Raw genomic sequence first — 22,181 nt, 5'->3', positions numbered from 1 at the left:
AAAGTGTTGCGTTTTCAGAAAAGCTGGGAATCAAGGATTTAGAAGAGAGCCTTCCAATTTTTGGATTGACGATTTTTTTTTTTTTGCTTTTATTTAGGAAACACTGGACAAAACGTGTCCATGGATGGAGGATGGTAAGCAGTGAGCTCACAGAGGCCACTGCCCCTCTCCTGGTGAGACGGATTCTTCCCGGTGAATTCCCTAGAGATTTTTGTCTCCCTTATCACTCCTTCCAGATCCTTTGACCCAGCCAGTTTTTCTTGTAAACATCAAATCTAATAACCTGGGCGGAGGGGTGTTTCCCGGGCTTCCCCAGAGCTTAGGCAAAGCCCCGTCTACACTACTTAATTTCCCCTCCATTCCTGTGGTCTAATCTTGATTTCTGAACACTTTGATCTCGATGGGGTGCCGTGATTAGGGAAGAACCCTGCCTTCTTCTCAGGGCTGGGCTGGCAGTCTGCTCTTTGTGACTTCTGAAAGTACTAGGCTAATAGGGACCATCCCCAAGAGACCGGCTGCCTCACAGTATCCCAACAAGTCCGGTGTCCCCGTCTGAAAAGAAGGTGCTAGAAGTGTCCCCAGCATGGGTATGAAGTCTGTCTGGAAATCTTTGGGTCCCTGTACCCTGGGGGCCTCCCATCTCAAGGAAGGACTTGCTTTAGAAAGCAGAGACCGCCTCAGAAAGGTCACCTTCACAGACGGGTGGCATCACGACGTGGAGAAAATTGTTGGCTCAGCTGCCTTTAAAACACACTTTGGGTGTATATTCTTTTTTTTTTTAAGATTTTATTTATTTATTCGACAGAGAGAGATCACAAGTAGGCAGAGAGGCAGGCAGAGAGAGAGGAGGAAGCAGGCTCCCCGCTGAGCAGAGATCGCGATGTGGGACTCGATCCCAGGACCCTGAGATCATGACCTGAGCCGAAGGCAGCGGCTTAACCCACTGAGCCACCCAGGCGCCCCTTGGGTGTATATTCTTTATAGAATGTCCTAAGGACAAAAATGCCTCCGAGAAATTTAAATCTGAGCTCCTTATTGGTATGGTTATTTTGAGACATTATAGGTATATTATAGGATAAAGCAAATGATTCTGCTAAAGTGGTTAGGAGACAAGAATTTTAGCCTAAGAGGACATTTTAAAAATCAAAGAAGTTAAGTAACCCTCTGGAATCTTAATGTTGAATTGATAATATCAGCATAAACTTATAAATTTTCATTGAAATTAAAAAAAAAAAAAGGTCATCCTCAGAGGTCCTATTGTCATCAGTCCCTGCCACCTTCAACATGTATGTGCCTCTGTGTGTGTGTGTGCGGTTCCTGCTTCATTCCTTAACACCTGCGGCTTGCCTGGGAGGAAGGAGGGACCGAGGCGAGCCCCGTGGCCCCCAGCCACACTAGAATGTGGTAAACAAGGCCTGTGTGTCGCAATCATGGGGCCTGTGACAGGGAGGTCAGAATGCATGGCTGGAGTGCAGAGCCTAGGAGGCCTGGTGAGGAAGGGACAGGGACTGGCCCAGAGGAAGGGAGCTGGGAGAAGAGGAAGAACCCGTGGGTGAAAGCAGGACCCTGGGAAGGAGGCACGGAGGGAAGAAGGGAGAAGGGAGAGGGGAGAGGCAGAGGGAGATGCTGTTCTGTCTCCAAGGCCAGAAAGCAGGCAAGAGTTGGAGAGGTCCAAGTACAAGGCGAGGGGCAGACTGGGTTAGTCATCAGCTTTTAAGCTGCTCAGTGAACCGCGGACCTCAGGGCTGACTCCCTGCGTGCCTTCCAGGAGGGTCTGCCTCTCTTGCCCCTTAGACCCCAGCCCCAACCCCTCAAGGGAGACAACTCCAGGGCAGAGATCTCCTTCTGCAGGCTGACACTCCCAAACAGCAGGGCTGGAGCCCTGTCTCCTCTCTAAGTATCCCTGGTCCCTGGGGTCAGGGACAGTGGGAAGTCTAGACCACAGGACCTCAGGCACTGGTTTGCCAGACAGTCTTTCGGGCACTTCACAACAGTTGCCTCCTGTACCCTCATGACACCAGGAGGGGTAGTTTCCCCATATGACATCAAAGAGGGGCTTCCAGAGGGGAAGTAATCCCAGAAGGCATCTGAAGCCTGGTCCACCGCTCAGTGCACTCTGAGCTTTACTGAGGGTCCCTGTTTTTAGGACTGGCATGCAGCAGTGAGAGACAGTCCCAGGTCTCAGGGGGTTTCTGGTATTTTAGAGGGGAAGACAGAAAATGCAAGAAACAAATAGAGAAATTGAGCTAATGACAAAGAGCATACAAAGGTCGTTGAGAGGGGCAAGCATGTGGGGGGTGGGCGGCTGCTACTTAGGCTGGGAAGTCAAGCGAGGCCTGGGCCCAGCTGATGTCCCTGCCCAGTAGACACCCAGGAGCTGGGAAGTGGGAGGTCCTCCCGCACAGAGAGAACACAGTGAGCATGGAAGCCCTGAGACCAGGCAAGGCAAGGGAAGTAGGCAGCGATCCGACAACTCCAGCCTCATGGGCTTTGGGAAAAGGGGCTAGGAAGCTGCAAGAAGGAATAGAGGAGGTGGGGAGTGGGGCAGGGAGACCAAGCAGGAGGCTGGTCCACAGACATCGTGGGCTCAGAGATGATGGGGCCCATGGTAGGGAGGATAGATGGGATCCAAGGTGTGAGGGACTATGGGGATGAACAGCGTGGCCTGAACTGGATATGCCAGGGAGGGAGCCGAAAAAAACGGGGAAGCAGAATTTGACCCTAAACCCAAGCATTTTACCACTGACAGAGACTTTGTCTTTTTCTCCCTTGTCCCTCATTGGCCAGGACAGTGGTGGGTACATGGTAGGTATTCAACCAACTCATCCATGTTCTCAGCGAATATTTATTGAGCACTTACTATATGCCTGACTCTGTCCTAGGCACTAGGGATATACCAGTGTGCATGGCAAAGTCCTTGGCCCCTTGGAGCTTATGCTACAGAGGGAAAGGGGATGTGTGTGTGTGTGTGTGTGTGTGTGTGTGTGTGTGTGTGTGTGATTGGTGACTAGAGGTTTTAGATGTGGTGGTCACGGTAAGCTTCCCTGACAAGGTCATCTCTAAGCCTAGATCTCAAAAGAATGGTGAGGCAGGGAGCCTTACAGGTTTCTATTTTGAGGAAGTACATTTCAAACGAATTTTTTTTAAATGATTTTATTTATTTGACAGAGATAGTGAGAGAAGGAACACAAGCAGGGGGAGTGGGAGAGGGAGAGGCTGGCTTCCCGCTGAGCAGGGAGCCTAATGCAGGGCTCCATCCCAGGACCCTGGGAACATGACCTGAGCCCAAGGCAGACACGCTCAAGGACTGAGCCACCCAGGCACCTCACGAAGTACATTTCAAACAGAAAGCAACAAGTACAAAGGCCCGGAGGTGGGGGAGTGCTTGTTGACTGACCAGTAGATCTGTTACTTCAGTTGGTTGATTTATTAACCAACTGATCTATTACTTCAGTTGGTTGATTTATTAATCAGCACCTGTGTCTCTGCCTTGGAAGTCTCTGAGAACAATGCCTCGGTCTTTCTCACCAAACAAGAGTGGTCAGAAGGGTGGAATGGGAGTCACTTCTTCCTTTCCTTAGGCCATCCCTTTTTCCAACACCGGCCTAGAAGCAGAGAACAGGTATTGAAGCTGTCACAATGCCTGGAGGAAAGGCAGAGAAAGTCAAGGAACAGGGGGCTAGTTCTGTGCTGTCCCCATGCTATTTCTGCTTTTAATTCCTGGGGAACCCACCCCATCACCCCACCCCTCGTCTCTGCCCCTGCTGTAGCCCCCAATGGCATGGGGAACTCCTTGCCTCTCCAGATGGTCATCTCCTGGAGAGTTATTTGCCTCTCTCACCATCTCAGTAGGAATTAAGTGTACCCCAAGGGGGTGCTGTGCGCCCACTTGGCCCCAAGCCCTGGGCACCAAGGTAAACTCCGGGATTCTAGAATGTAAAGGACCAGCCCAGGTGACCAGCTTCCAGACTTGTTGCCTGGTTCTCAGCACAAACTCCACCCAGACTCCTGGCTGTGCCCCCGCCTTCCTATGACAGTAGAATGACAGTCACTTCCTCCTTATGATTTCTAAGCCATTTCTCTTCTCTAGCAATCTTGCTGATGAGACATGTTCTAAATTCCACTGATTCAAGATTTTCTGTTCTTACCAAGGAAGCATAACAGGCAATGTATCCCCAAACATGCCTGACCACACATGGAATCTTAGAAGGCGTGCAAACACACACGGTGGGGGATGGGTCAGCCATCCTGACAGTTCTTCCTAATTTTGAGTCCAGGCACTCCCCTCTGGGTCAAGTGAAATTCTTCAGGTCCCAGAAACCCCAGAAAGTCCCTTCCACAGAGCATCCTAGGGCTCTGGAAAGGGCACCCCAACAGAGCCAGGTCCTCTTTTCCTGTGTGAGGCCCTCCTCTAGAGCCTAGGAAGGAGAGCCTGGCTTCTGGGGCCTGCAAGTGGAGGAGAAGGCCGGTGAGAGCCAGGGAGGAAAGGCCTCCCCTCCAACAGAGGGGCCTACCTGGCTGGGTCTGTCTGGACAGCTGTCCTTTGCTTAGCTCAATGGTTCTCCTTTCATGGCTCCCAGACCAGGAGGAGCCATAGCCCCCTGTTGGAAACACACACACACACACACACACACACACACACACACGGTGGGGTCTTGCCCTCCACCTCCTCCATCAGAAATTTGGGGGTGGGGCCCAGCAATCTGAGTTTTAATAAGTACTCCCCCACCCCCACCAGTGATTTTGGTGCATCAGCGTGGGAAGAAGTGAAACCCGGACTGGGATGAGCAATTATGTCCAGCTCTCCGCTGGACTTCAACCTGCGAGGCTTTGAGTGACTTTTGTTTTCTCCTGTTCGCCTTTTCAGTGGTCCCTAGGGCCAGGAAGTAGCCAGTTTGTATATCCCCCTTTGGGGGAGACAAAACCGATGCAAGGACTGCCCCCAGAAAGTTCCACTACGTTTATACTTACTGCGGGCCTCGGAAGACCCCGACCTTTCACAGATGTTTTATTTATTGACCCTGCCTCAGAGACGTTACACAAGCGGCCCAAGGCCACACAGCGGGTGACGAAGGCAGCAGAGCCCGGGCGCGGACCTCGCCTCTCTGGACCTTACCGCCCCCTCCGGACAAGCTGGGACTGGAACCGGCTCGTGTGGCGCCGGGCTGGCCCTCCCTTGAGGAATCAGAGCCCCAGGAGTAGTCGCCCCCCTAGGTTCAGGAGCAAGGAAGTTAACTCCCGGCGTCGAAGTCAGCCGGGTCAGCTCTCCCGCGAGGGCCGGATCCTCCTCCCTCAGACTGGAGGGGGGGGGTAGGGGGGATGGGGGGGGCGGGGGACCCTAGCCGGCTCAGGCCTGGTCCGCGCCCCCTAGTCCGGAGCCCTCCCTCCCAGCCCCTGCCCCTGCCCGGGGGCTCCTCTGGGCCGCCAGCGCTGACTCAGCGTAAACCGAGCCGCAAAGGGCGGCGGGGCCAGACGTGCCCGCCCCGGGCTCAAGTGCTATGCTTTGATTGCCCTGTCCCTCTCCCCCGCCCTCCAGCCTCTCTGCCACGCCCCCGGGGAGAGGTCCAGACCCAAAGCAGCGGCGGCCGCGGAGCGGCTGGAGGGCGCGAGGAGGAGCGCGCGACCGAACCCGGCGCAGCATGACTGCCATCGCCGTGCAGGTAACCCCGGGGACCAGGCGGGGCGCTGAGCCGGCTGCCCCCGAGCGCCCCGAGGCTCTGCCCCACCGGGAGGCCGGAGGGGACTTTGCGCGGAGCACCAGACGTAGCCGCGCGGGAGGACAGGGGTGCCGGGAGTGCCGGGTAGTGCCAGCGCTCTGTTGCGAGCTTGAGGGGCTCGGAGGAAGGTGGGCCGGAAGCAACCTGGGGCCCCCACCCTGACCCCCCCATGCCCTCAGCCCAGTGCTACTCCTGCGCGAGGTCTCCTGCGGTCCCGCAAGCCCCCGTGGCTCCCAAGCTTCTTGGAGTAGATTTTTCTACTTCTTTTTTGGGGTCACCTGTAACCGTGGTGAGCCTCACCAGAGCCTTTTTAAAAGGGAGGGGTGCGTCTGGGATGGAGGAATGGGCACAGTCCGCTTGCAAAGTGAGGCAAGTCTTCTGTAACGTGAGGATGCGTCTCCGGAGAAGCGGGCACTTTCTCGGGCAGGGGCTAGAAAGCCCACCTCCCAGACGCGTCTCGGGGGCTGGCGCGGGGACGCACTCTCTGCTGCGCGCGGATACTTTATTAATAGAGAAGGCTGTAGCGAGGGGAGGTACCCGCATCCCCGAAGGTTTGATTTCTCAGGCTGATGAAAGATGGTTTAGTTGGCTGAGAACCTACCCGTTCCTGCCCCCTTCCTCGGGCGCGCTGCTGTCCAAAGGCAACTCAGTGGCGGGACAGCTAAGCTACCCTGAGAGCGAACTTCTCCGCCGAGGCATTTCACCAGCTCGCCCCGTCTCGAGTCTTCAGGCGGGACAATCCTAACGATGGGAGAGGCTCGTTGACTTTGCATGCAGATGCCCAAAGCCCCGCACCCCAACACTGACTCTGGTAGATGCTGTTCTGCCCAGTTTATAGACAAAATAACTGAGGCTCAGAGGTGAATTAGCCAGCCCACTGCAGCCGGCTGAGCGACATAATTGAGATTCAAAGCAGGAATTCTTGGCTCCGAATCCTACTTGCCCTTTCTGCTTTTTACTAGCAGGAGAAACCCTACCCACCAGTCACCCCCCACCCCAAACCCCATCTAGCTGGGACACAGCATCCTGTCCCCTGGCGAGAGAGAGCAAGTGCTTCCTCTTTGTTCTGGATCAGAACCTTGTGTCTTCAGGGGGAGCGTCTGGGACGGGCCCTGGGGAGAAGGGGACCCACAGCGAAGGTTGGGACTAGGTGTGGTTTCTTCCCTCCAGTAGCTCCGTGGTCCACTGCGGACAGAGACTTGTAAACAAGGATTCAGAAGACCTGTGAGGAAGTGAGTGCTAAATTAAGAGGTGCAGAATGGACTGGCTGGATTAACAGGGTGGGGCTTTGCGTGCTGGGCCCCGAGGGGCCAGAAGACTGGGAGCAGGGGAGGGACCTCGCTAGCGCATGGAGAGACAGGGAGGGCCATGGATAGGGGGGCATACAGCATAGGCTGCCCCCTGCAGGGTGGGCGCACTGGACGCTGCCCCTTGCAGACGCTGATTGTGGCTGCTCTTTTCTGAGCCCCTTAAAGCTGTGCCAGGGGCCGTTTTTAGCTCTTGTGATAATTTCTTCCTGCCCTACCCAGAGGAAGACCGCTGTATCTTCCTTTATGGTAAGAAAACCCCCAAGAGAGGGGATGCATGCATGCCAGAGCACAGACAGCAAAAAGCAGGCTCGATGGGTCTGTGCAGGCCAAGTCTTCAGGAAGCTGGCTAAGACGTTTCTGGTTAATAATGGTGAGGGCTTGACCTGGGCCTGTACAGAGGTTGTTGAGGATGTGAGCAGGGCCTGTGGGGTTGAGGGGAGCCGGTGGGGTCCTGGGGTATGGAGGAAAAGAAGACCTTGCCATTGGACTCAGTGGTGCAGGAATATTGAGTGACCCTGTCCTGAACATAGAATCATTCGGGTTTAGAGATGGAAAAGAGAAACACATTTTTTCGCAGAGGAAAAGAGATTTAAGTGCCTTGGCCAAGGTCCCACAGCTGGAGGTCGGCAGGGCAGGGGCAGCTCTAGACAGCCTTGATTCCCTCTTGTCCATTGGCCCTCGGCTGAGCACACTGCTGCGAGCTGCCCTCGGGGAGGAGGTTTCAGGCCCTGGGTCACTGCAAGTCTGAAGAGGGGCAGGACGGAATGAAAACTCCAATATGCATTATTCTTGTTGCTCGTATTATCAGAGGTCCCCAAGTACCTTTACATATGTGATCTCATTTAATCCTTGGGAGTTTTCTAGGTGATCAGAGAGTTTACAAGAAGGCCTGCACAGAGGTGGGAGGGGAAAGAGATGAAATGACCTGAGCTGTTTTCTCTTTGATCTCAGTGTGGTGTCTGAAGGGTTGGAGACTAAAGTCCAGTCTGTGCCCAAGGCAGGTGGTGCTGAGTGGGGCACAGAACATACCTGTTTTCTGGGTCCTGTGTCCTGTGTTTCATGACTTGATTGGGGTCTTGCATCTGGGGCTTTCCCATCTCCCAACCTTACCAACCGACTTTCTAGGGGCCTCTCCTAACCCGGCCAGGTAACTTCCTGGCACTTGGTCTCCTGCGGGGGTCACCAACTCCATTTTGTAGATGAGACACCTGAGGGCCAGAGAGGCTCAGAGAAACACTATGGGCAAACCCAAGAACAAACACCTTTAATGGTTTGTAGACACAGAAGTTTCAAGATTTCCTTAGTCTGTTTCTTAGCAGAAAAGCCGTTTGGTTTGGTTTTGTTGTTGTTGTTTTCTGATGCAATTCAACACAGACTCCTAGGCTCCCAGTGTCTCCAGCAGGTAAGAAGGGCCTGTTGTGGTTGAAGTGGGGAAGCAGTCCTAGCTGGCCCACTCAGCGTCCTCTGGCCCCATCTCAGCCCCCTGGAAGCCGCTTAGGAAGCAAGGGGTCCTTGTTGGAGAACCACAGCCGACTCCACTGGAGTGTTCTTTATAACGTGCCAGGCTGCCTTTGTGTGGGGTGTGAGTTAGGGCCCTGATCCTGCTTTGGGCATCTCTCTTCACTGTCTACTACTTTCCCTCACCAGTCGTACTGAGCCCCTAACACAAAGGCCCCCATCACTGTGTGTTGGGTCACTGTGTTGGCCGGATGCATCCCACGCCCTGTACAATATACAGTTTTGCAGGCAGCGTAACGGTTTTTTTACTGTGATTTAGGTGAGTGACGTGGGGGAGGTCATCTGACCTCTGCGTGACATAGTTTCCCTCCTTACATACCCCCGGTGGAGCTCCCTACTCAACCAGTCTCACAGGTTTGAGTAAAATAGGGCCCTGCTTTGGTAGAAGTGATGAAAGCAAACCAGGTCCTTATTCTTTTATCCCTCGGGCTGAAATTAGCAGTGACTCTTGCTCAGGTGGGCAGGTTAGCCACCGACCTGATGTTCCTGCTGGGGCTGTGACAGCAAGAGTCTCCTTGGAGCATGGCTTTGCTTTCTGTTACCACCGATTGCTTTTGGAAGCCTCCATTCATACATGGTATAGGGAGCACACTGTACGTAGTCCCTGTCCGGTTTCCCCGCGCATGACTCCCCGCTTTGCTTGCCTCCCAGACTGGGCTGTCGCCTGGGTTTCTTCCATATACGCTGTAAAGGGGGGGTAACTTATGACCGGGAAGGAGACTCATTGAGAGAGAGCTTTGGATGGCGGGGACAGTGGTGGCGATGACTGTTCATTCATCCTGCGGCTCCACTCAAACGCTCACTGAATGCCCAGGTCAGGCTCTGCGCCACAGACCAGGGATGCCTAACTGGGGGGCCCTGCCCTTTTGGAGAGCACAGTGTCTGCATGCAACAGGCAATATATAATCAGTACAAGTCAGAAGGGAGTGGATGACTGGTGGTCTGAACCGTGAAGAAGACAGAGCCCCTGACAGGAAGAGACCTGGTTTGGGTGGGGTTGGGGAGGCAGGAAAGCTCTCTGTGAGGAAGGCACATTTCTACAGAGACACGAAGACTGGAGAGAAGGAAGTAGCCTGGAGAAAAACCTTTTAGGTGGAGGGGCCAGTAGGTCTGAGGAACAAAGTTCTAGGCTTTGTCATTCGGTCTGGGTCTTTGGGTCTGTCTTTGGGTCTGCTATGTCTGAGCAAAGGGGCCAGGAAGAGTGTGCTGGGGAGAGAAGTGGGAGAGGGAGGCAGGGCAGAAGCAGGGCTTGTAAGCAGTGGTAAGGAGTTTGACTCTTTGCAATATTTTTCTTCTTTTGCTTTCTGGTTGGGGATGGAACCCATACCTGTTGGTGTCCCAGGGCTGTGAGATAAGGGACACCTCACTGGATGCCTGGCCCAGTTTGCCAGAAGGGAGGGGCAGGTGCACCCTTCAGGGCTGGAAAGAGCCTCAGCGACCTCTCCACGCCCAGAAGCTACTAGACAGACATACTGATTGACAAACTCTGGGTGGGGTTCAGGTTCAGGCTGGACAAGACTGAAGGGCAAAGTGCAAACATCATTTTCAGTACTGAGGAAAACAAGGTAATAACATGGAGTCTGGTACGTGCAGAACCAGCTGGGTGGAGATTAGGGTAAAACTGAAGTGTACTGGGAAGTCCTGGGAGAAGGGGAATGTAGCTTGTATTAGCATGCTAATTAAAAAAAAAATACTAATAATCCGGTGCTCAGATTCTTGTTTTGTGTACAAAGAAACCCAGGGGGTACTGCAAATTCAAGGTCACACTAGCCTGGCCTGACAAGTTTACTGAATTCAGAACCGACTAGGATCTGCCAACCTGCTAGTCAATGGAATTTGGGTCTCTTATTTGTGGAGATCATTAAAGAAAGGTCAGGGAACTTTTCATGCCTGATGAATAGTTGGGACATTTGGTGCTTCTAGCTCTTGAATGGAGGACAGGGAGCAGGTAGAATGGGGGAAAGCCTCCCCAAGGAGGTGGGTCTTTGCTGAAAGGCAAGGAGGAGGGGGGACAGAAGCTACTTGCAAAGGTTGGCATTCTGGGCCTTGAAGGCAACTACAGCAGAAACTAAGGCTTTGGGAAGCTGGGGGCATGGACAAGAGTTTTTCCTGAAGAGGTTGGAGGGGTGGAGCAGGGCCCTTTTCCTGACATGCCCTCCATGATGTCTTCCAGGCCCAGAGGCTGCTGGCCCAGAGGAGGCCCCAGCGGCCCTTCTTGGAATCCTTCATCCGGGTCCTCATCATTGTCTGCGCTGCCCTGGCCTTGGTCCTCTCCTCTGTCTCCATCTGCGATGGCTACTGGCTCTTGGATGGAGACCACCTCTTCGGGCTCTGGCACTTCTGCACTTCCTCCAACCAGACGGGGACACACTGTCTCAGAGACCTGAGTCGGGCACATGTGCCTGGGCTGGCCGTGGGCATGGTCCTGGCCCGCAGTGTGGGCGCCTTGGCCGTGGTGGCTGCCATTTTGGGCCTAGAGCTCCTCATGGTGTCCCAGGTGTGTGAAGACCTCCACTCACGGCGCAAGTGGGCCATGGGCTCTGTCGTCCTCCTCATCTCCTTCATCCTCTCCTCCGGAGGCCTCCTGAGTTTCGTGATCCTCCTCTGGAACCATGTCACGCTCACTGGCTTCACCCTGATGTTCTGGTGCGAGTTCACGGCTTCCTTCCTCTTCTTTCTGAATGCCATGAGTGGCCTGCACTTAAGCAGCATCACCCACCCCTGGGGCCAACCAAGGAAATTTTAGGCCCCCCTCCTAAATCCGAGGACTTTGGTTTCTGCAAGAAAGTGTGGTCAAGATGGGACTTTCCCAACAGGAGACCTCCGGTGGGGGTGGAGGGAGCGGCGGGAGGGTGGGGCAATGACCTTGAAACTGCTGTCTCTCAGCCAATAACCTTTCGGGTGGTTGGCCAGAATCAGCTTAGCAGCCTTTGCAGCTGGCCTGCGGGGGCCAGAGGCCAGGATTGTGCTTCCGTGCCCCCAACTGCCCAGGCATAGCCAAGTTAGTAGGATGTTGGTTTTAGAAAAAGTAACACTTTTAAAAAACCCTTTTCTTGAATCCTTCTTCTCAGGATGAGAATAGATTTGCAAGCAGCATGGGAACCGGTACCTGGGCTGGCTGCAGAGCTAAGTGTGGCCCCTACTTGTTTTGTTGACTCTGTGCCAGGATACGGGCTCTGGGGTCTCCTGGGGCTGCCCAGAGTGGATCATTCCTCCAGCAAAGTGTATCTAGGCGGTGCCTCAGACTTTCTTCACCAGCTCAAAGGGCCTTATGGGCACATTTCCCTGCTGTAGCTTGGTCATGGCAGGGATGCAGAATTCAAGATTCCCTCGATTTCTTGCATATGCTGGGTTTTCAAACCATTTGATGCGATTTGAACCCTGCCCTTCTGGTTGGGGGTGGGGTGCATAATCCTTGAACAACTGGAGCTTCCAGCAGCCAGCTATCCCGTCTGGGAATCCTTCCCGAACCCTTCCAGCAAGCTTCCCAGGACAGCCCTCTAGCCTTCCAATACTTCCCATAGCCTCCTCCAGAGGCAAGGGTGTGTGCGTGTCTGGCTTTGATAAGGGCCAAGACGGCATCAGGTGCCATTTTTTATTCCAGAGCACATTTCCAAAGAGCACGTATCTGGGCCTGTCGAACTCCGGAGGGGTGTGGGGGCGTCAAGGGGCCTTAGCAGGCCTTGAGTAATGATTAACAGCCGTCCTGGGAATGAGTGAGGGTGAAGGGGACCAGTGGAGATTTCCATCCTCACCCTCAGATGTGCATTTCTGGGTAACCAGTTGCCCCCTTTCCTGTGTCTTTTTTTCTGCCCCCAGAGCTGGGGTTTCTGCCTTCAGCCATTTCATTCCACACTAGTGCCTTCCCTCTGCACCGGATCTGCTCTGGCGGCTACTCCTACCATGGATTTTTGGTCTCTGCCCTGCCTTGATCATTGCAGGCCCCCTTCCTCGGCTGGTGCTCCTGTCCGTCTCTTGTGGGTTTTTAAAAAACTTTGATTCCTAAATATATATGGAGTCCATGGAGGTCACTGTAGAAAGGTGTCACGGGCCAACCTGTTTTTCAGAGAGTGGAACTCATCAACCAGACGGGCTGGGTTCTCTGCCCTGGGAAATAAGCATCTGACTTTTTTCCTTCCAGGAGTGTTCACCAAGCGCAAAGGGGTGAACTTCTTGTCTCTGTGGTGGGGAGGTGCAGAGATGGGAAGCCAAGGCCCTAAGTGGAATGGCACTTGTCCATGGTCACCCACCAGCAAGATGCCTTCTCTATGTTGAGGCTTCTGTCCAGAATGCTTTCCCCGCTGAACACTGGGAGGCTTTGTTTTATAAAAGGGTTCAAATGTTCAGTTCACTTTCCTCCTTAACATGGTTGGTGGGGAGGGAGTGCTCACAGTGAAAAGAACTGAGATCCAGAGAATAAAGGGGAGATAGATCTACATAAGACAGGAAGACAGGCCCCTGTCCCCCGCCGAGTGAAGAGACAGATGGAACCTCGGAGCAGGGATTTGAAACCAAAGGCGCTAGACTGAACTGCAGCCTCTTCTTGCTGAGTATCTCAGGCAAGTCATGGGACCTTGGTGAACCTGTTTCTCTTTTCTGCCCCATGGGATCATGTTCTATTCCCAGCTCTTCTGTCCCATGGAATCATGTCCCATTCCCAGCTCTTCTGCCCCCAGGGCTATAGATAACTGAAAGCAGCAGGAGGAGAGGGGTGCCTTGTACCATGCTAGGCTTACTAAGGAAGCTGGGGGTCTTGGGGCTCTCTTGGCCTCGCTGACTTGGTCAGATGAATTTAGTTGTCTTGAGGTTGTAGGGTCCAAGCTACTAGGCAGGTGAGTTGTAGGGAGGGTCCACCTAGGGCCAAGGGTCTTCCATTTCTCCTGTTTCCTGCTCTTTAAACTTACCCTGGAAACTCCAGGAAGGAGTAGGGAAGTGAGTGGGAGTGTCATCCTTCACTTTTGTCTCAAGGGCCAAAAGAGTGGGCAGTTACAGACCAAACCTGTCCCAGCTACCATTTATTTCCCTGTCTTCTTCTGGAGCCCTGACTTGGGCCCTCTTCCTGCCCCATGTGTCCTCATTCCTTTCAGTTCTAAGGAACCTTATCAGCAGAGCCCCCTGCCCATCCCAAGGCTCAGGGGAGGTGGATGGTTGGTCACAGGAGAAAGCAGGTGATGTCTGCTGAGAAGACGGGTCCGGGACTGTCCCGTAGCAGTGTCTGGCCTCCTCTTGACCCGCCTTGGCGTCTGTCCCGTGGATGGCCCTGCTCCAGACTCTCAGATGACACTGTTCCTGCAGGTGGCCCGGCTCTGCTCTGGGATGCTGGCCTTGGTGCTGTGGGCGAGGCCACTGGAGCCGTTGCTGAAGGAATTGCTGAGAGCCATGGGGCGCAGTAGGGACTCACGAAGGTGCCACTGGCGCCACTTTTTCTGAACCTCCAGCTGCACCTGCCCCAGAGACCAGACGTCAGCTATGGAGATAGACACCCAGGTCCTTGGGACGGGCCCTGCCTCTCCTGCCCAGGGGGTCCTGCCTTCCCCTCTCCCACAGGCCACTCAGATGGGCCGTTTCCAGCTCCAATGTCCAGTATGGATCAAGGGCCCCTCTCTCCTCTGGACACTTCCTCCACCTGTCACCTTACAGCGTGTGTCCTGACGAAGGGGCTTTGGGGTGGTCTCACAAATTCTAGGACTCCCAACATCCAGATCATCATCCAGGACAAGGGGACCCATTCTCATACAGCCACCCTAGCTCAGACCTTATCTGGGGACCCTGGAGTTGCTCTCTGGAACTGTCCTTCACAGTCCCCAGCTGTAACAACCCAAACCTTTGAAGCCAGGCTTCAGGCTAGACTTTCTGGAAAACAAGATGTTCTTCCCATTCAAGTGTGGCGAACCAGATAAATGGTCAGCTGTTACAGGAAAGCCTGCCTTGGGTGAGGCACTATTTGACTAATGTGGGTTACATGGCTTGTGTGTGTCCCCATCCAACCGAAATGCTCTGGGTTAGGGCAGAGACCTCAAGGTTAAGTGTGCAGCCCTCTCAAGGAGTCAACACTCCTGTGAGGTTCGGTGAGCAACTGAGTGTCAGAGATGGCATTGTTGAGTCTCTCATTTAACAGATGGGAAGACTGAGGCCCAGAGAAGGACAGTGAGCAGGATCCCCCATCAGGCAAGCAGCAGAACAGTCAGGAGCCTGGATTTTTGTTGGGGTGCCTGCACTTGTCTCTAGTTCACGGACTCGCTCAAAGATAAGAATTGCCTTGTTACACGTTAAATGCTTGTTAAACATTTTCAGGCTCCAACCCAGACATAGAATCCCTCTTTTGCAGAATTAGAAATAGGGGCAGGGTGGGGAGGAGTAGGGCCCAGCAATTGTTTTAACTGGGCCTCCTGGTGCTTCAGGGCTCCTAGGAAGTGAGCTCTGGAGACCCAGGCCCCCCCCAGCCACACATCCATCTCTCCCCACCACCCCTTCCAGGGATCTTCTGAGCAGGAATCCTGAGGCTAGGGAGCTCCTCCTTCCAGGCAGCCGAGCTCACTCACCTCCCCGTTGAGGAAACAGTAGAGGACCGCTACCACCAGGCCCTGGAGAGGGGTCAGAGGCAGCGGGGGGTCAGGGGAGGCCCTCCAGCACCCGGCCTCCTCCCTCCAACCTCCTCCCATGTCCTCCACTTGCCAGTCCCAGGCTCACTTCCAGCACTCCAGAACCTTCCCACACCTCTCACCCCCGGTGGTGGTGGGGGGGGGGCGGGAGGTGGCTGGGACTACCTCTTCTTGGGTCGCCATGGTGCCCCTGGCTGTGCTGGCTTCATCGGGCTCAGCTCCTTGGGGTGGGGCTTGGGTCCACCCTGGTGGCCTTGAGCACGTGGGATTTCAGAGAAGCTGCTAACGGGCCCGTGGGGACTGGGCAAGTCACCTGAATTAATAAGGTGGGCCATCTGGGAGAAACAGGGAGAGGCGGCCCCTCTTGTGCACCTGTCCCTCAGGTAGGGGGTGGGGCCAGCCCATGGGACACCCTGTGCCCCCTGTGGGTGGGCTCATTTTCCAGATAAGCTGGAAGTTGGGACATGGGCAACAGTTCAGACTGAAACACGGATGTGTGAGCGTGATGTCAGGACCAAGCCCAAGTGTAGATTCTGACCAGTGAGGAGTGGGCTGTGACTTTTCTGCTTACATCACCTTGGCTAGGGGCCCTGAGTCTGTATATACTTTACGGGGTAGGGGTCAGTCCCTGTTAGGACCCTCCGTCCCTAGTACCCGGAGCTCCTGTTTTCCCAGGAGTACCTTCCCCTGTCCCCCAGTCCTGGCATGGAGCTCTGCCAGGGCAGGGACTCCAGTCTTGAGATGCAGGATTGGAGGCCCCGAGGCCTGCTGGGGACCATAAGCCATGGGCAGGGTCTCTGCAGTGCTGGTCCTGCTCCCCACCTCAGGGACCCTCCTCCAACACCTCTGCCCACCCTTATGCCGTGAGGGTTCCCCAGCTGGTGAGCACCCCCCCCCCGAGACCTGGGTGGCCTAGCTCTGACCTCAGGAGGCCCTAACACCCCCTTCCGAGTCCCATCCAGGCCCTGAGTCCAAATGTCTGGGGATGATGTAAGTATACCAGCTTTGAAAACTCCTAGATGGTTCTAATGGGCATTCCCAGGTGGAAACCACTGTCTAGAGGGTGTGGAAGGCTTTGAGAGGCGGCCTGGCCTGCATACTTGGGGGGTTCTGGGTTCCAGGTGCTTCATTTAGTCCTTGCCAAAGTCCTAACAGGGAAGACCCCTGTCTCATTCGGGAAGAAACTGAGTCACAGGGGTTTCAGCAGGACAGGTGCTATATGTGCTCGGCCAGAGCTGGTGGTCAGCTGCTGGCTGCGGGGGCCACCTCTCACCAGGCCCAGCGGTACCCGGGCCTCCGAGGTCCTGGGACACATTTGCACAGTTCAGGTGAGGGTAGGAGCCCCGAGGGAGGGAAAGTTAGTTGTGCCCCAAGTATCCACAGGCCAGCAAGTTTAAGAAATTCCAGTTTTTATACAACTGTTAAAAAAATGAAGTCTTGGGAGAACTTTAATGACGTGAAGAAATGTTCACAACAGTTAAGATAGAATTAGAACAAGCAAGAGAGAAAAAAACACACACAGTGTGGCCTCAGTTGAATGGGCTGTCCTTGTGTGTGTGTCTTCCTGGGTAGGAAAGAGACTTAGAGCTTAGATGTGAACCCACCATTACTTTAACCAGTTATTTCTGGGGTCATGAGATTACAGATGATTTTTTCTTTCCTTTTTTAACTATTCCTTATTTTTCAGATTTTCTACAATAAGTATTATTTCTACAGTCAGAAAAAGATCAACTTTCTGGAAGCTTCTGGAAGCCTGTGACAGTGATAATATATGGTGGTTCTGTGTGTGTTGCTCTTTAAGCCACTGTCTTCTAGAGATGCATATTAGAATATTTACATTTGAGTAAAACCATCCCTTTGATGTGCTTAAAATAATGGGGGAAGGTGTGAAGGGAGCAGATGGAGACAGAAATGGAACCAGCTAGGCCTGGAGTGGGCAGTGGTCCCATGGGGTTCACGACTACTCTCTTTGCTTTAATATATGGGAAACATTTTCTATAATACAGGGTTTTAAATATATATAAAATATATATTATAAGTATTTTAGATATTATATATAAAATATTTTAAATTTTATTTTATGTAGTATATAAATATATATTACAAATATAATTATAAAATATATATTTTAAAATATTAAAGATATAGAGAATATTCATGTATAATATATAATAAAGTGGTATATATATTTGTATGTGAACAAATGTTAAAAAAATGTCAAAGATCCGTTTCCTGTGTAAACATTTCTATGGGAACATTGGGAAGGCGCTTTTGATTTTCTCTCAACAAATCATTTCCTTAGAAGCCAAATGGCTTTCACTGGCAGGCCTGGGCCCCAACCACCAGCCCCAGCTCCAGGGGACAGGAAGTACCCTTTCTGTGTGGGGAGGCAGACCTGAGTCTCCGTGCTCTCAGTGAGATTACTACCCATTTCTGGAAGCCAGGTCGAGGTCTTCCATTCCTGTGGACCTGGAACCCCCACACCTGCTAAATGGGCCATTGTGTGAGTCCAGCCTCATCACGCAGTACAGGAGCAGGTGGGCCTGAAAGCTCCTTGGTCCAGAAACAAAGATTACCCAAGAGGCTGGGTTCTCTGGAGGCCTGAAGCCCTGGCAGGGAGTGCTGTGCACAGGAGATGCCCAGTGAGGGCAGAGGGGACAGCCCTGGAGTGGGGTCTGAAGGCAGGGTTAGGACAAGACTGGACTCCACTCAAGAATGGGCTCCCAGTGATGGGTCCTTTCTGGAAAGTGAAAGGAGGGTGACCCTGACAGGACCCCCTGACCCTGAACCGAATTCAGGGACTGAGGGAGACTCTGAGCCCCATCCTGAGACCAAAGCCTACCCCCCTGAGAGGACTTTGCAGGATAATCAGTGTTGTTGAGGACAGGCTGGTTTCTTGAGGAAAATCCCCCAGAGAGAAATTTCTCTCAGGCCCCAAAGCCTATCATATGTAGGCTTTCCCCAAGAATTAGCTGTTCCCATTAACAAATATTGTAAATCTTGGAATGGATTGCATTTCTGTCTTTGCTTTGGCTACTGAAAAGCTCCAAACCAAATGTATGACCCATCTCTCCTGCCTTCATAGTACTCTATTGAATTTGAATTTGCTTCTCTGTCTGAACTCAATTTTGACTTTTATTTTTTCACTGATCCTTCATCTTTTTTTTCCCTCTATATGGTCTTCCTGAAAGCTACATCGTATTATCTTTGGAAGGAGATAGCTATGAGAGTGTAAACAAATAACATTGTGAAGTTTGGGATTCATGTGAAGACTCCTTCTGTCCAAACGTGTTTACTATTTTTCTGGTGGTGGTGGTTGTTTTTACCCTTTGTTTTTGAAGCCTCACAACATCTTTATGAATCAAGAGGTCGGTGATTTCTGCCCTCACTCTCCTTTTTTTTTAAAGTAGGTTTTCATCTTTGACATGTTGTGTGTGCCCATAGTTTCAAAGAGTCCAGTGATTCTCCTCAGGAAAGGAGAGCTGCCTCGGAACGGCCCTGCCCCCATTTCCTGTGCCTCAGAGACAGCTACGTGGAATTCTCTAAGCTGCTTCTGAATAATATGCTGATGCTGCTCCTTCTGGATTTTTCAGTTTGGGGCCCTTTCACGGGCTTCCCAGAATGAAGAGGAGGACCTTATCCTCTTTCAGATGCCCTCCCTCCCCCATTCCCACAATGCTCATCTTCCTGCCCTGCTTTTTGATGGTTCAGCCATAGCCCTCTGGTAATGTCATTTTGATTTCCTACACACCCTTTTTGTCTTCCCTGGAGTCAGTCTCTCTCTCCTTAGTTTTATCTCCCACCCGCTAGTTGACTGGTAGAGGGGACTTGGGTCCCACTCAGGGTCCCACAACACAGTGAGGTCCTGCCCACCTCCTCCTGCGTGGGTGCCCAGTGAGGCTGGACCCTTCTGGGGAGACCTGGCTTGCTGTCTCTATGGCTCCCGTTTCTCTCGAAGGAAAGAGAGAACTCCTGAGGGTCACAGTCCCCAAAGCTTACCTGGAACGAGCCAAGGGCCAATTCGAAGAACCACTGGACCTCGATGGCATCCTCCGGGGAGAAGGCGAAGATGATGTAGTGGACTCCAAAGAGGGGGATCAGCAGGAGGGTGGACTTGGCCAGGCGCCTGCAGACACAGACCTGCTGTGGTGTCCTGCCCCTCCCCATGGGCGCAGCTCGAGAGCCCCACCTGCCCCACTGCGGAGGCCAGCAGCGGTGCCCCAAACCTTTGCGGTTTTATCTTTTATTCTGGAGAATTTCCAATCCCCACATACTCATCACCCAGGGCCAGCCCCCTACACTTTCTGATCACGCACCCCACCAGGAAAAAAAAAATGTGAACGCCTATCCAACCAAACAACTTTATTATTTGTAAATTACGTGCATGTGTCATTGAACCTATTATTCACAAAACCAGCATTTTTTTTTTTTTTTATAATACATATCCATAAGGAGACGTTCTTTCATTTTCTTCCCAGATCCCAGATTAGGATTGCTAAATTTAGCAAATAAAAATACAGGATGCCCAGTTCAATTTGAATTTCAGATAAACAACGGATAATATTTTTTGAAAAATATTTTGACGAACACCATTTGTTGTTTGTCCCAAATTCAAACTGAGCTGGGCTTCCTCTATTTTATTGTGGGCTTCCTCTATTTTATTCCTCTATTTTATTGTGGGCTTCCTCTATTTTATTTATTTTATTATAACTTAACTTGATCCTGGATGCCCAGCTCTACCGCACTGTGGAGCCCACTGCCCTAAAGAGGTTCTGGAGAACCTGTCACCAGGCGGTCCAGGTCACTGCCAGATTCTCAAAGCTCAGAACATCACAGAGAAAGTCTTCACTGGACACCGACTGGCCTTTAACAGTTCTGAATTACATCTCCCCCACCCAAATTCATCCACTGAAGCCCTAACTGCAGGACCTCAGGCTCCAGAACTCCGAGTAAATAAATTTCTCTTCTTCATGCCATCCCGTGTGTCGTGGTTCTTTTGCTACGGGGCCCTACCGAACTAATACTGCTTCTCCCTTTAACATCTTAAAGGTTTTAAAGTATTTTTGGATCACACATCTTGATAATCTGATGAAAGCTAGCACCTTTCTCCCCTGAAAAACACACAGACCTATACACATTTCTCTGATTTTGGGTCCCCGAAGCCCATCGTTAGACTCTCTAGCATTGCCCCAAACACAGATCTCTGCTCCCTGGGATCCTGAGAGATTTCTTACCTTCCGGCCATGGGGGCAGTGTCTAAGGCTTTCCCCTGGAACCCACTCCTCCCCACCCTCATTCCCAACTACATCATAACCTCCTTGGAACTAGGGCCAGTTTTGTAAACCATAGGCACTCGTAAATACCTGCTGATTGACTGAGCGGGCCTCCGACTTTGCCCTTCACTTACTTATAATGGTTCACTTCATTCCCTCTGGTTTCTTGGGTTCTAAGTTTTCTCATCAGGATTCTTAGAATGTTTATAAAAAGGATGAAGTTAATCTGTAAAACACAAGAGGGAGGAGGGGCTGAAGGTGATTGCCACCTCTCCTGGCCTTGACCCCTGGCCCTGAGGCCAGAGAAGTCATTGCAGACCACACCTGGGATTACACATTGCTGAGACACTCCGCCCTCCACCTGGCCCCAGAGAGTTCCGGGGGAACAGGCTGTCTGAAGGTGATGTCTGACCCAGCATCCGCGCCTATCCCGGGCTGCAGGAGCTCTAAGGGCTGCTAAGCTGTGGCAGGGGTCACTCACACTGGAATGCATTGGCATCCTCCAGGGGTCTTGTTAAAAGGCAGATCACCACTGACCTGAAAGTCTGCATTTCTTCTTCTTCTTCTTCTTTTTTTTTAAGATTTCATTTATTTATTTGCCAAAGAGAGCACAAGCAGGTGGAGTGGCAGGCAGAGGGAGAGGGAGCAAGTCTTGCTGAGCAAGGAGCCCCATGTGGGACTTGACTCCAAGACCCTGGGATCATGACCTGAGTGGAAGGCAGACACTTAACCAGCTGAGCCACCCAGGCATCCCAGAGTCTACATTTCTATCAAGCTCCAGATAATGCAAAAGCTGGTCCTTAGCTATACTTTGAGTGACAAGGATTCCTCCCTGCAGAGGTTCTTAACATTTTGGGTGTGGATTAGGGGGATCCCTCCCTCAGAGTTTCCAGGTCAGTAAATATGGGGTGGGACCCCAAAATTTGCATTTTTAACAAGCTTCCAGGTGATGTTGAAGCTGCTGGTCTGGGGGACACACTTCTAGAATCACTGCTTCAAAGGCTTGTAGAGTCACTCTGCAGTTGAATCACCAACTCCAGGAAGCCACCCTTGATTATCCCTTTCCTGATACATGGCAGTAGGGATCATGTTATTGGGTAAGCATGTGAAATATTTGAAAGAGGCCAAACCAAACGTAGGCATCTGTCAAACTTGTGTGTCTATTTATCTGCCAATTCAATCATAACTTACTAAAGGACAGGAATGCTGTCTCATTATTTCTTTTGGCATCCCCTCCCCCAAGCCCAGTGCCAGGACTTTATAAAGGTGCTCACGTCCTCCTCCTCTCACCCACCTACCAGCTCCAGCACCATTTGGGGAAGTCAGGATCAGTGGAATCCCCCTGCCAGGTACCCTCATTGTTCCCACAACCCATCTGGGGCCTGGGAACGCTGGCCAAAAGACAAGGATTAGTGGTCCATCCAAGACTCTTAGCCCAGCCGCCTCTTGGGGAAAATTGCTTCTCAGCTTCTTGTTTGTTTATGCATCTTGCTCGGAGCTGGCTATGCATGGTGTAAATGAATAAAGGTTATTTTACTTTCATCTATTTTTCGGCCTTAGAATTACATTTAATTTTATAGGGAGCACCTGAGGGCAAAAGAAAAAAAAATCTCAAGAGCTTAAAGTCCCAAATGGTGGAATTCTAGGCCCCATGAGCTACTGGTTGGGAGATGATTTTAAGTTCTTATTTATTAAGACATCACGACCGTAAGATCAAGAGTGCGTGCTCTTCTGATTCAGCCAGCGAGGGGCCCCTACTGG

The 22,181-nt window shown here is 52.2% G+C and overlaps 2 protein-coding genes across 3 annotated transcripts in view; one reads left to right on the top strand and one right to left on the bottom strand.

The window, feature by feature from the left end:
- The first annotated feature begins 5,541 nt into the window (after positions 1–5,541).
- Positions 5,542–12,891, top strand: TMEM37 (transmembrane protein 37). Its single transcript, XM_004759762.3, has 2 exons — positions 5,542–5,660; positions 10,719–12,891. Exons 1-2 carry the CDS (start codon positions 5,640–5,642, stop codon positions 11,289–11,291), a joined length of 594 nt encoding a protein of 197 aa, XP_004759819.1. The 5' UTR covers positions 5,542–5,639; the 3' UTR covers positions 11,292–12,891.
- Positions 8,273–22,181, bottom strand: part of SCTR (secretin receptor) — a 75,773-nt gene continuing 61,864 nt past the window's right edge. The window contains exons 10-13 of one of the 2 annotated variants that reach the window (XM_004759759.3): positions 20,555–20,646; positions 19,147–19,273; positions 15,088–15,129; positions 8,273–13,989 (exon numbers count right to left, since the gene is read on the bottom strand). In XM_004759759.3, coding sequence (XP_004759816.1) covers positions 13,819–13,989; positions 15,088–15,129; positions 19,147–19,273; positions 20,555–20,646 — 432 coding nt within the window. In that variant the 3' untranslated portion in view covers positions 8,273–13,818. The remainder of the gene's footprint in view (positions 13,990–15,087; positions 15,130–19,146; positions 19,274–20,554; positions 20,647–22,181) is intronic. The other variant, XM_013060084.2, reaches the window with a different exon arrangement.

This window comes from Mustela putorius, unplaced genomic scaffold (genome assembly GCF_011764305.1).
Source record: "Mustela putorius furo isolate JIRA1106 unplaced genomic scaffold, ASM1176430v1.1 tig00003867_pilon_pilon_pilon, whole genome shotgun sequence".
Taxonomy (NCBI): Eukaryota; Metazoa; Chordata; class Mammalia; order Carnivora; family Mustelidae; genus Mustela; species Mustela putorius.
The sequence above is the reverse complement of the archived record's forward strand: the minus strand, read 5'-3'. Positions and strand labels throughout refer to the sequence as shown.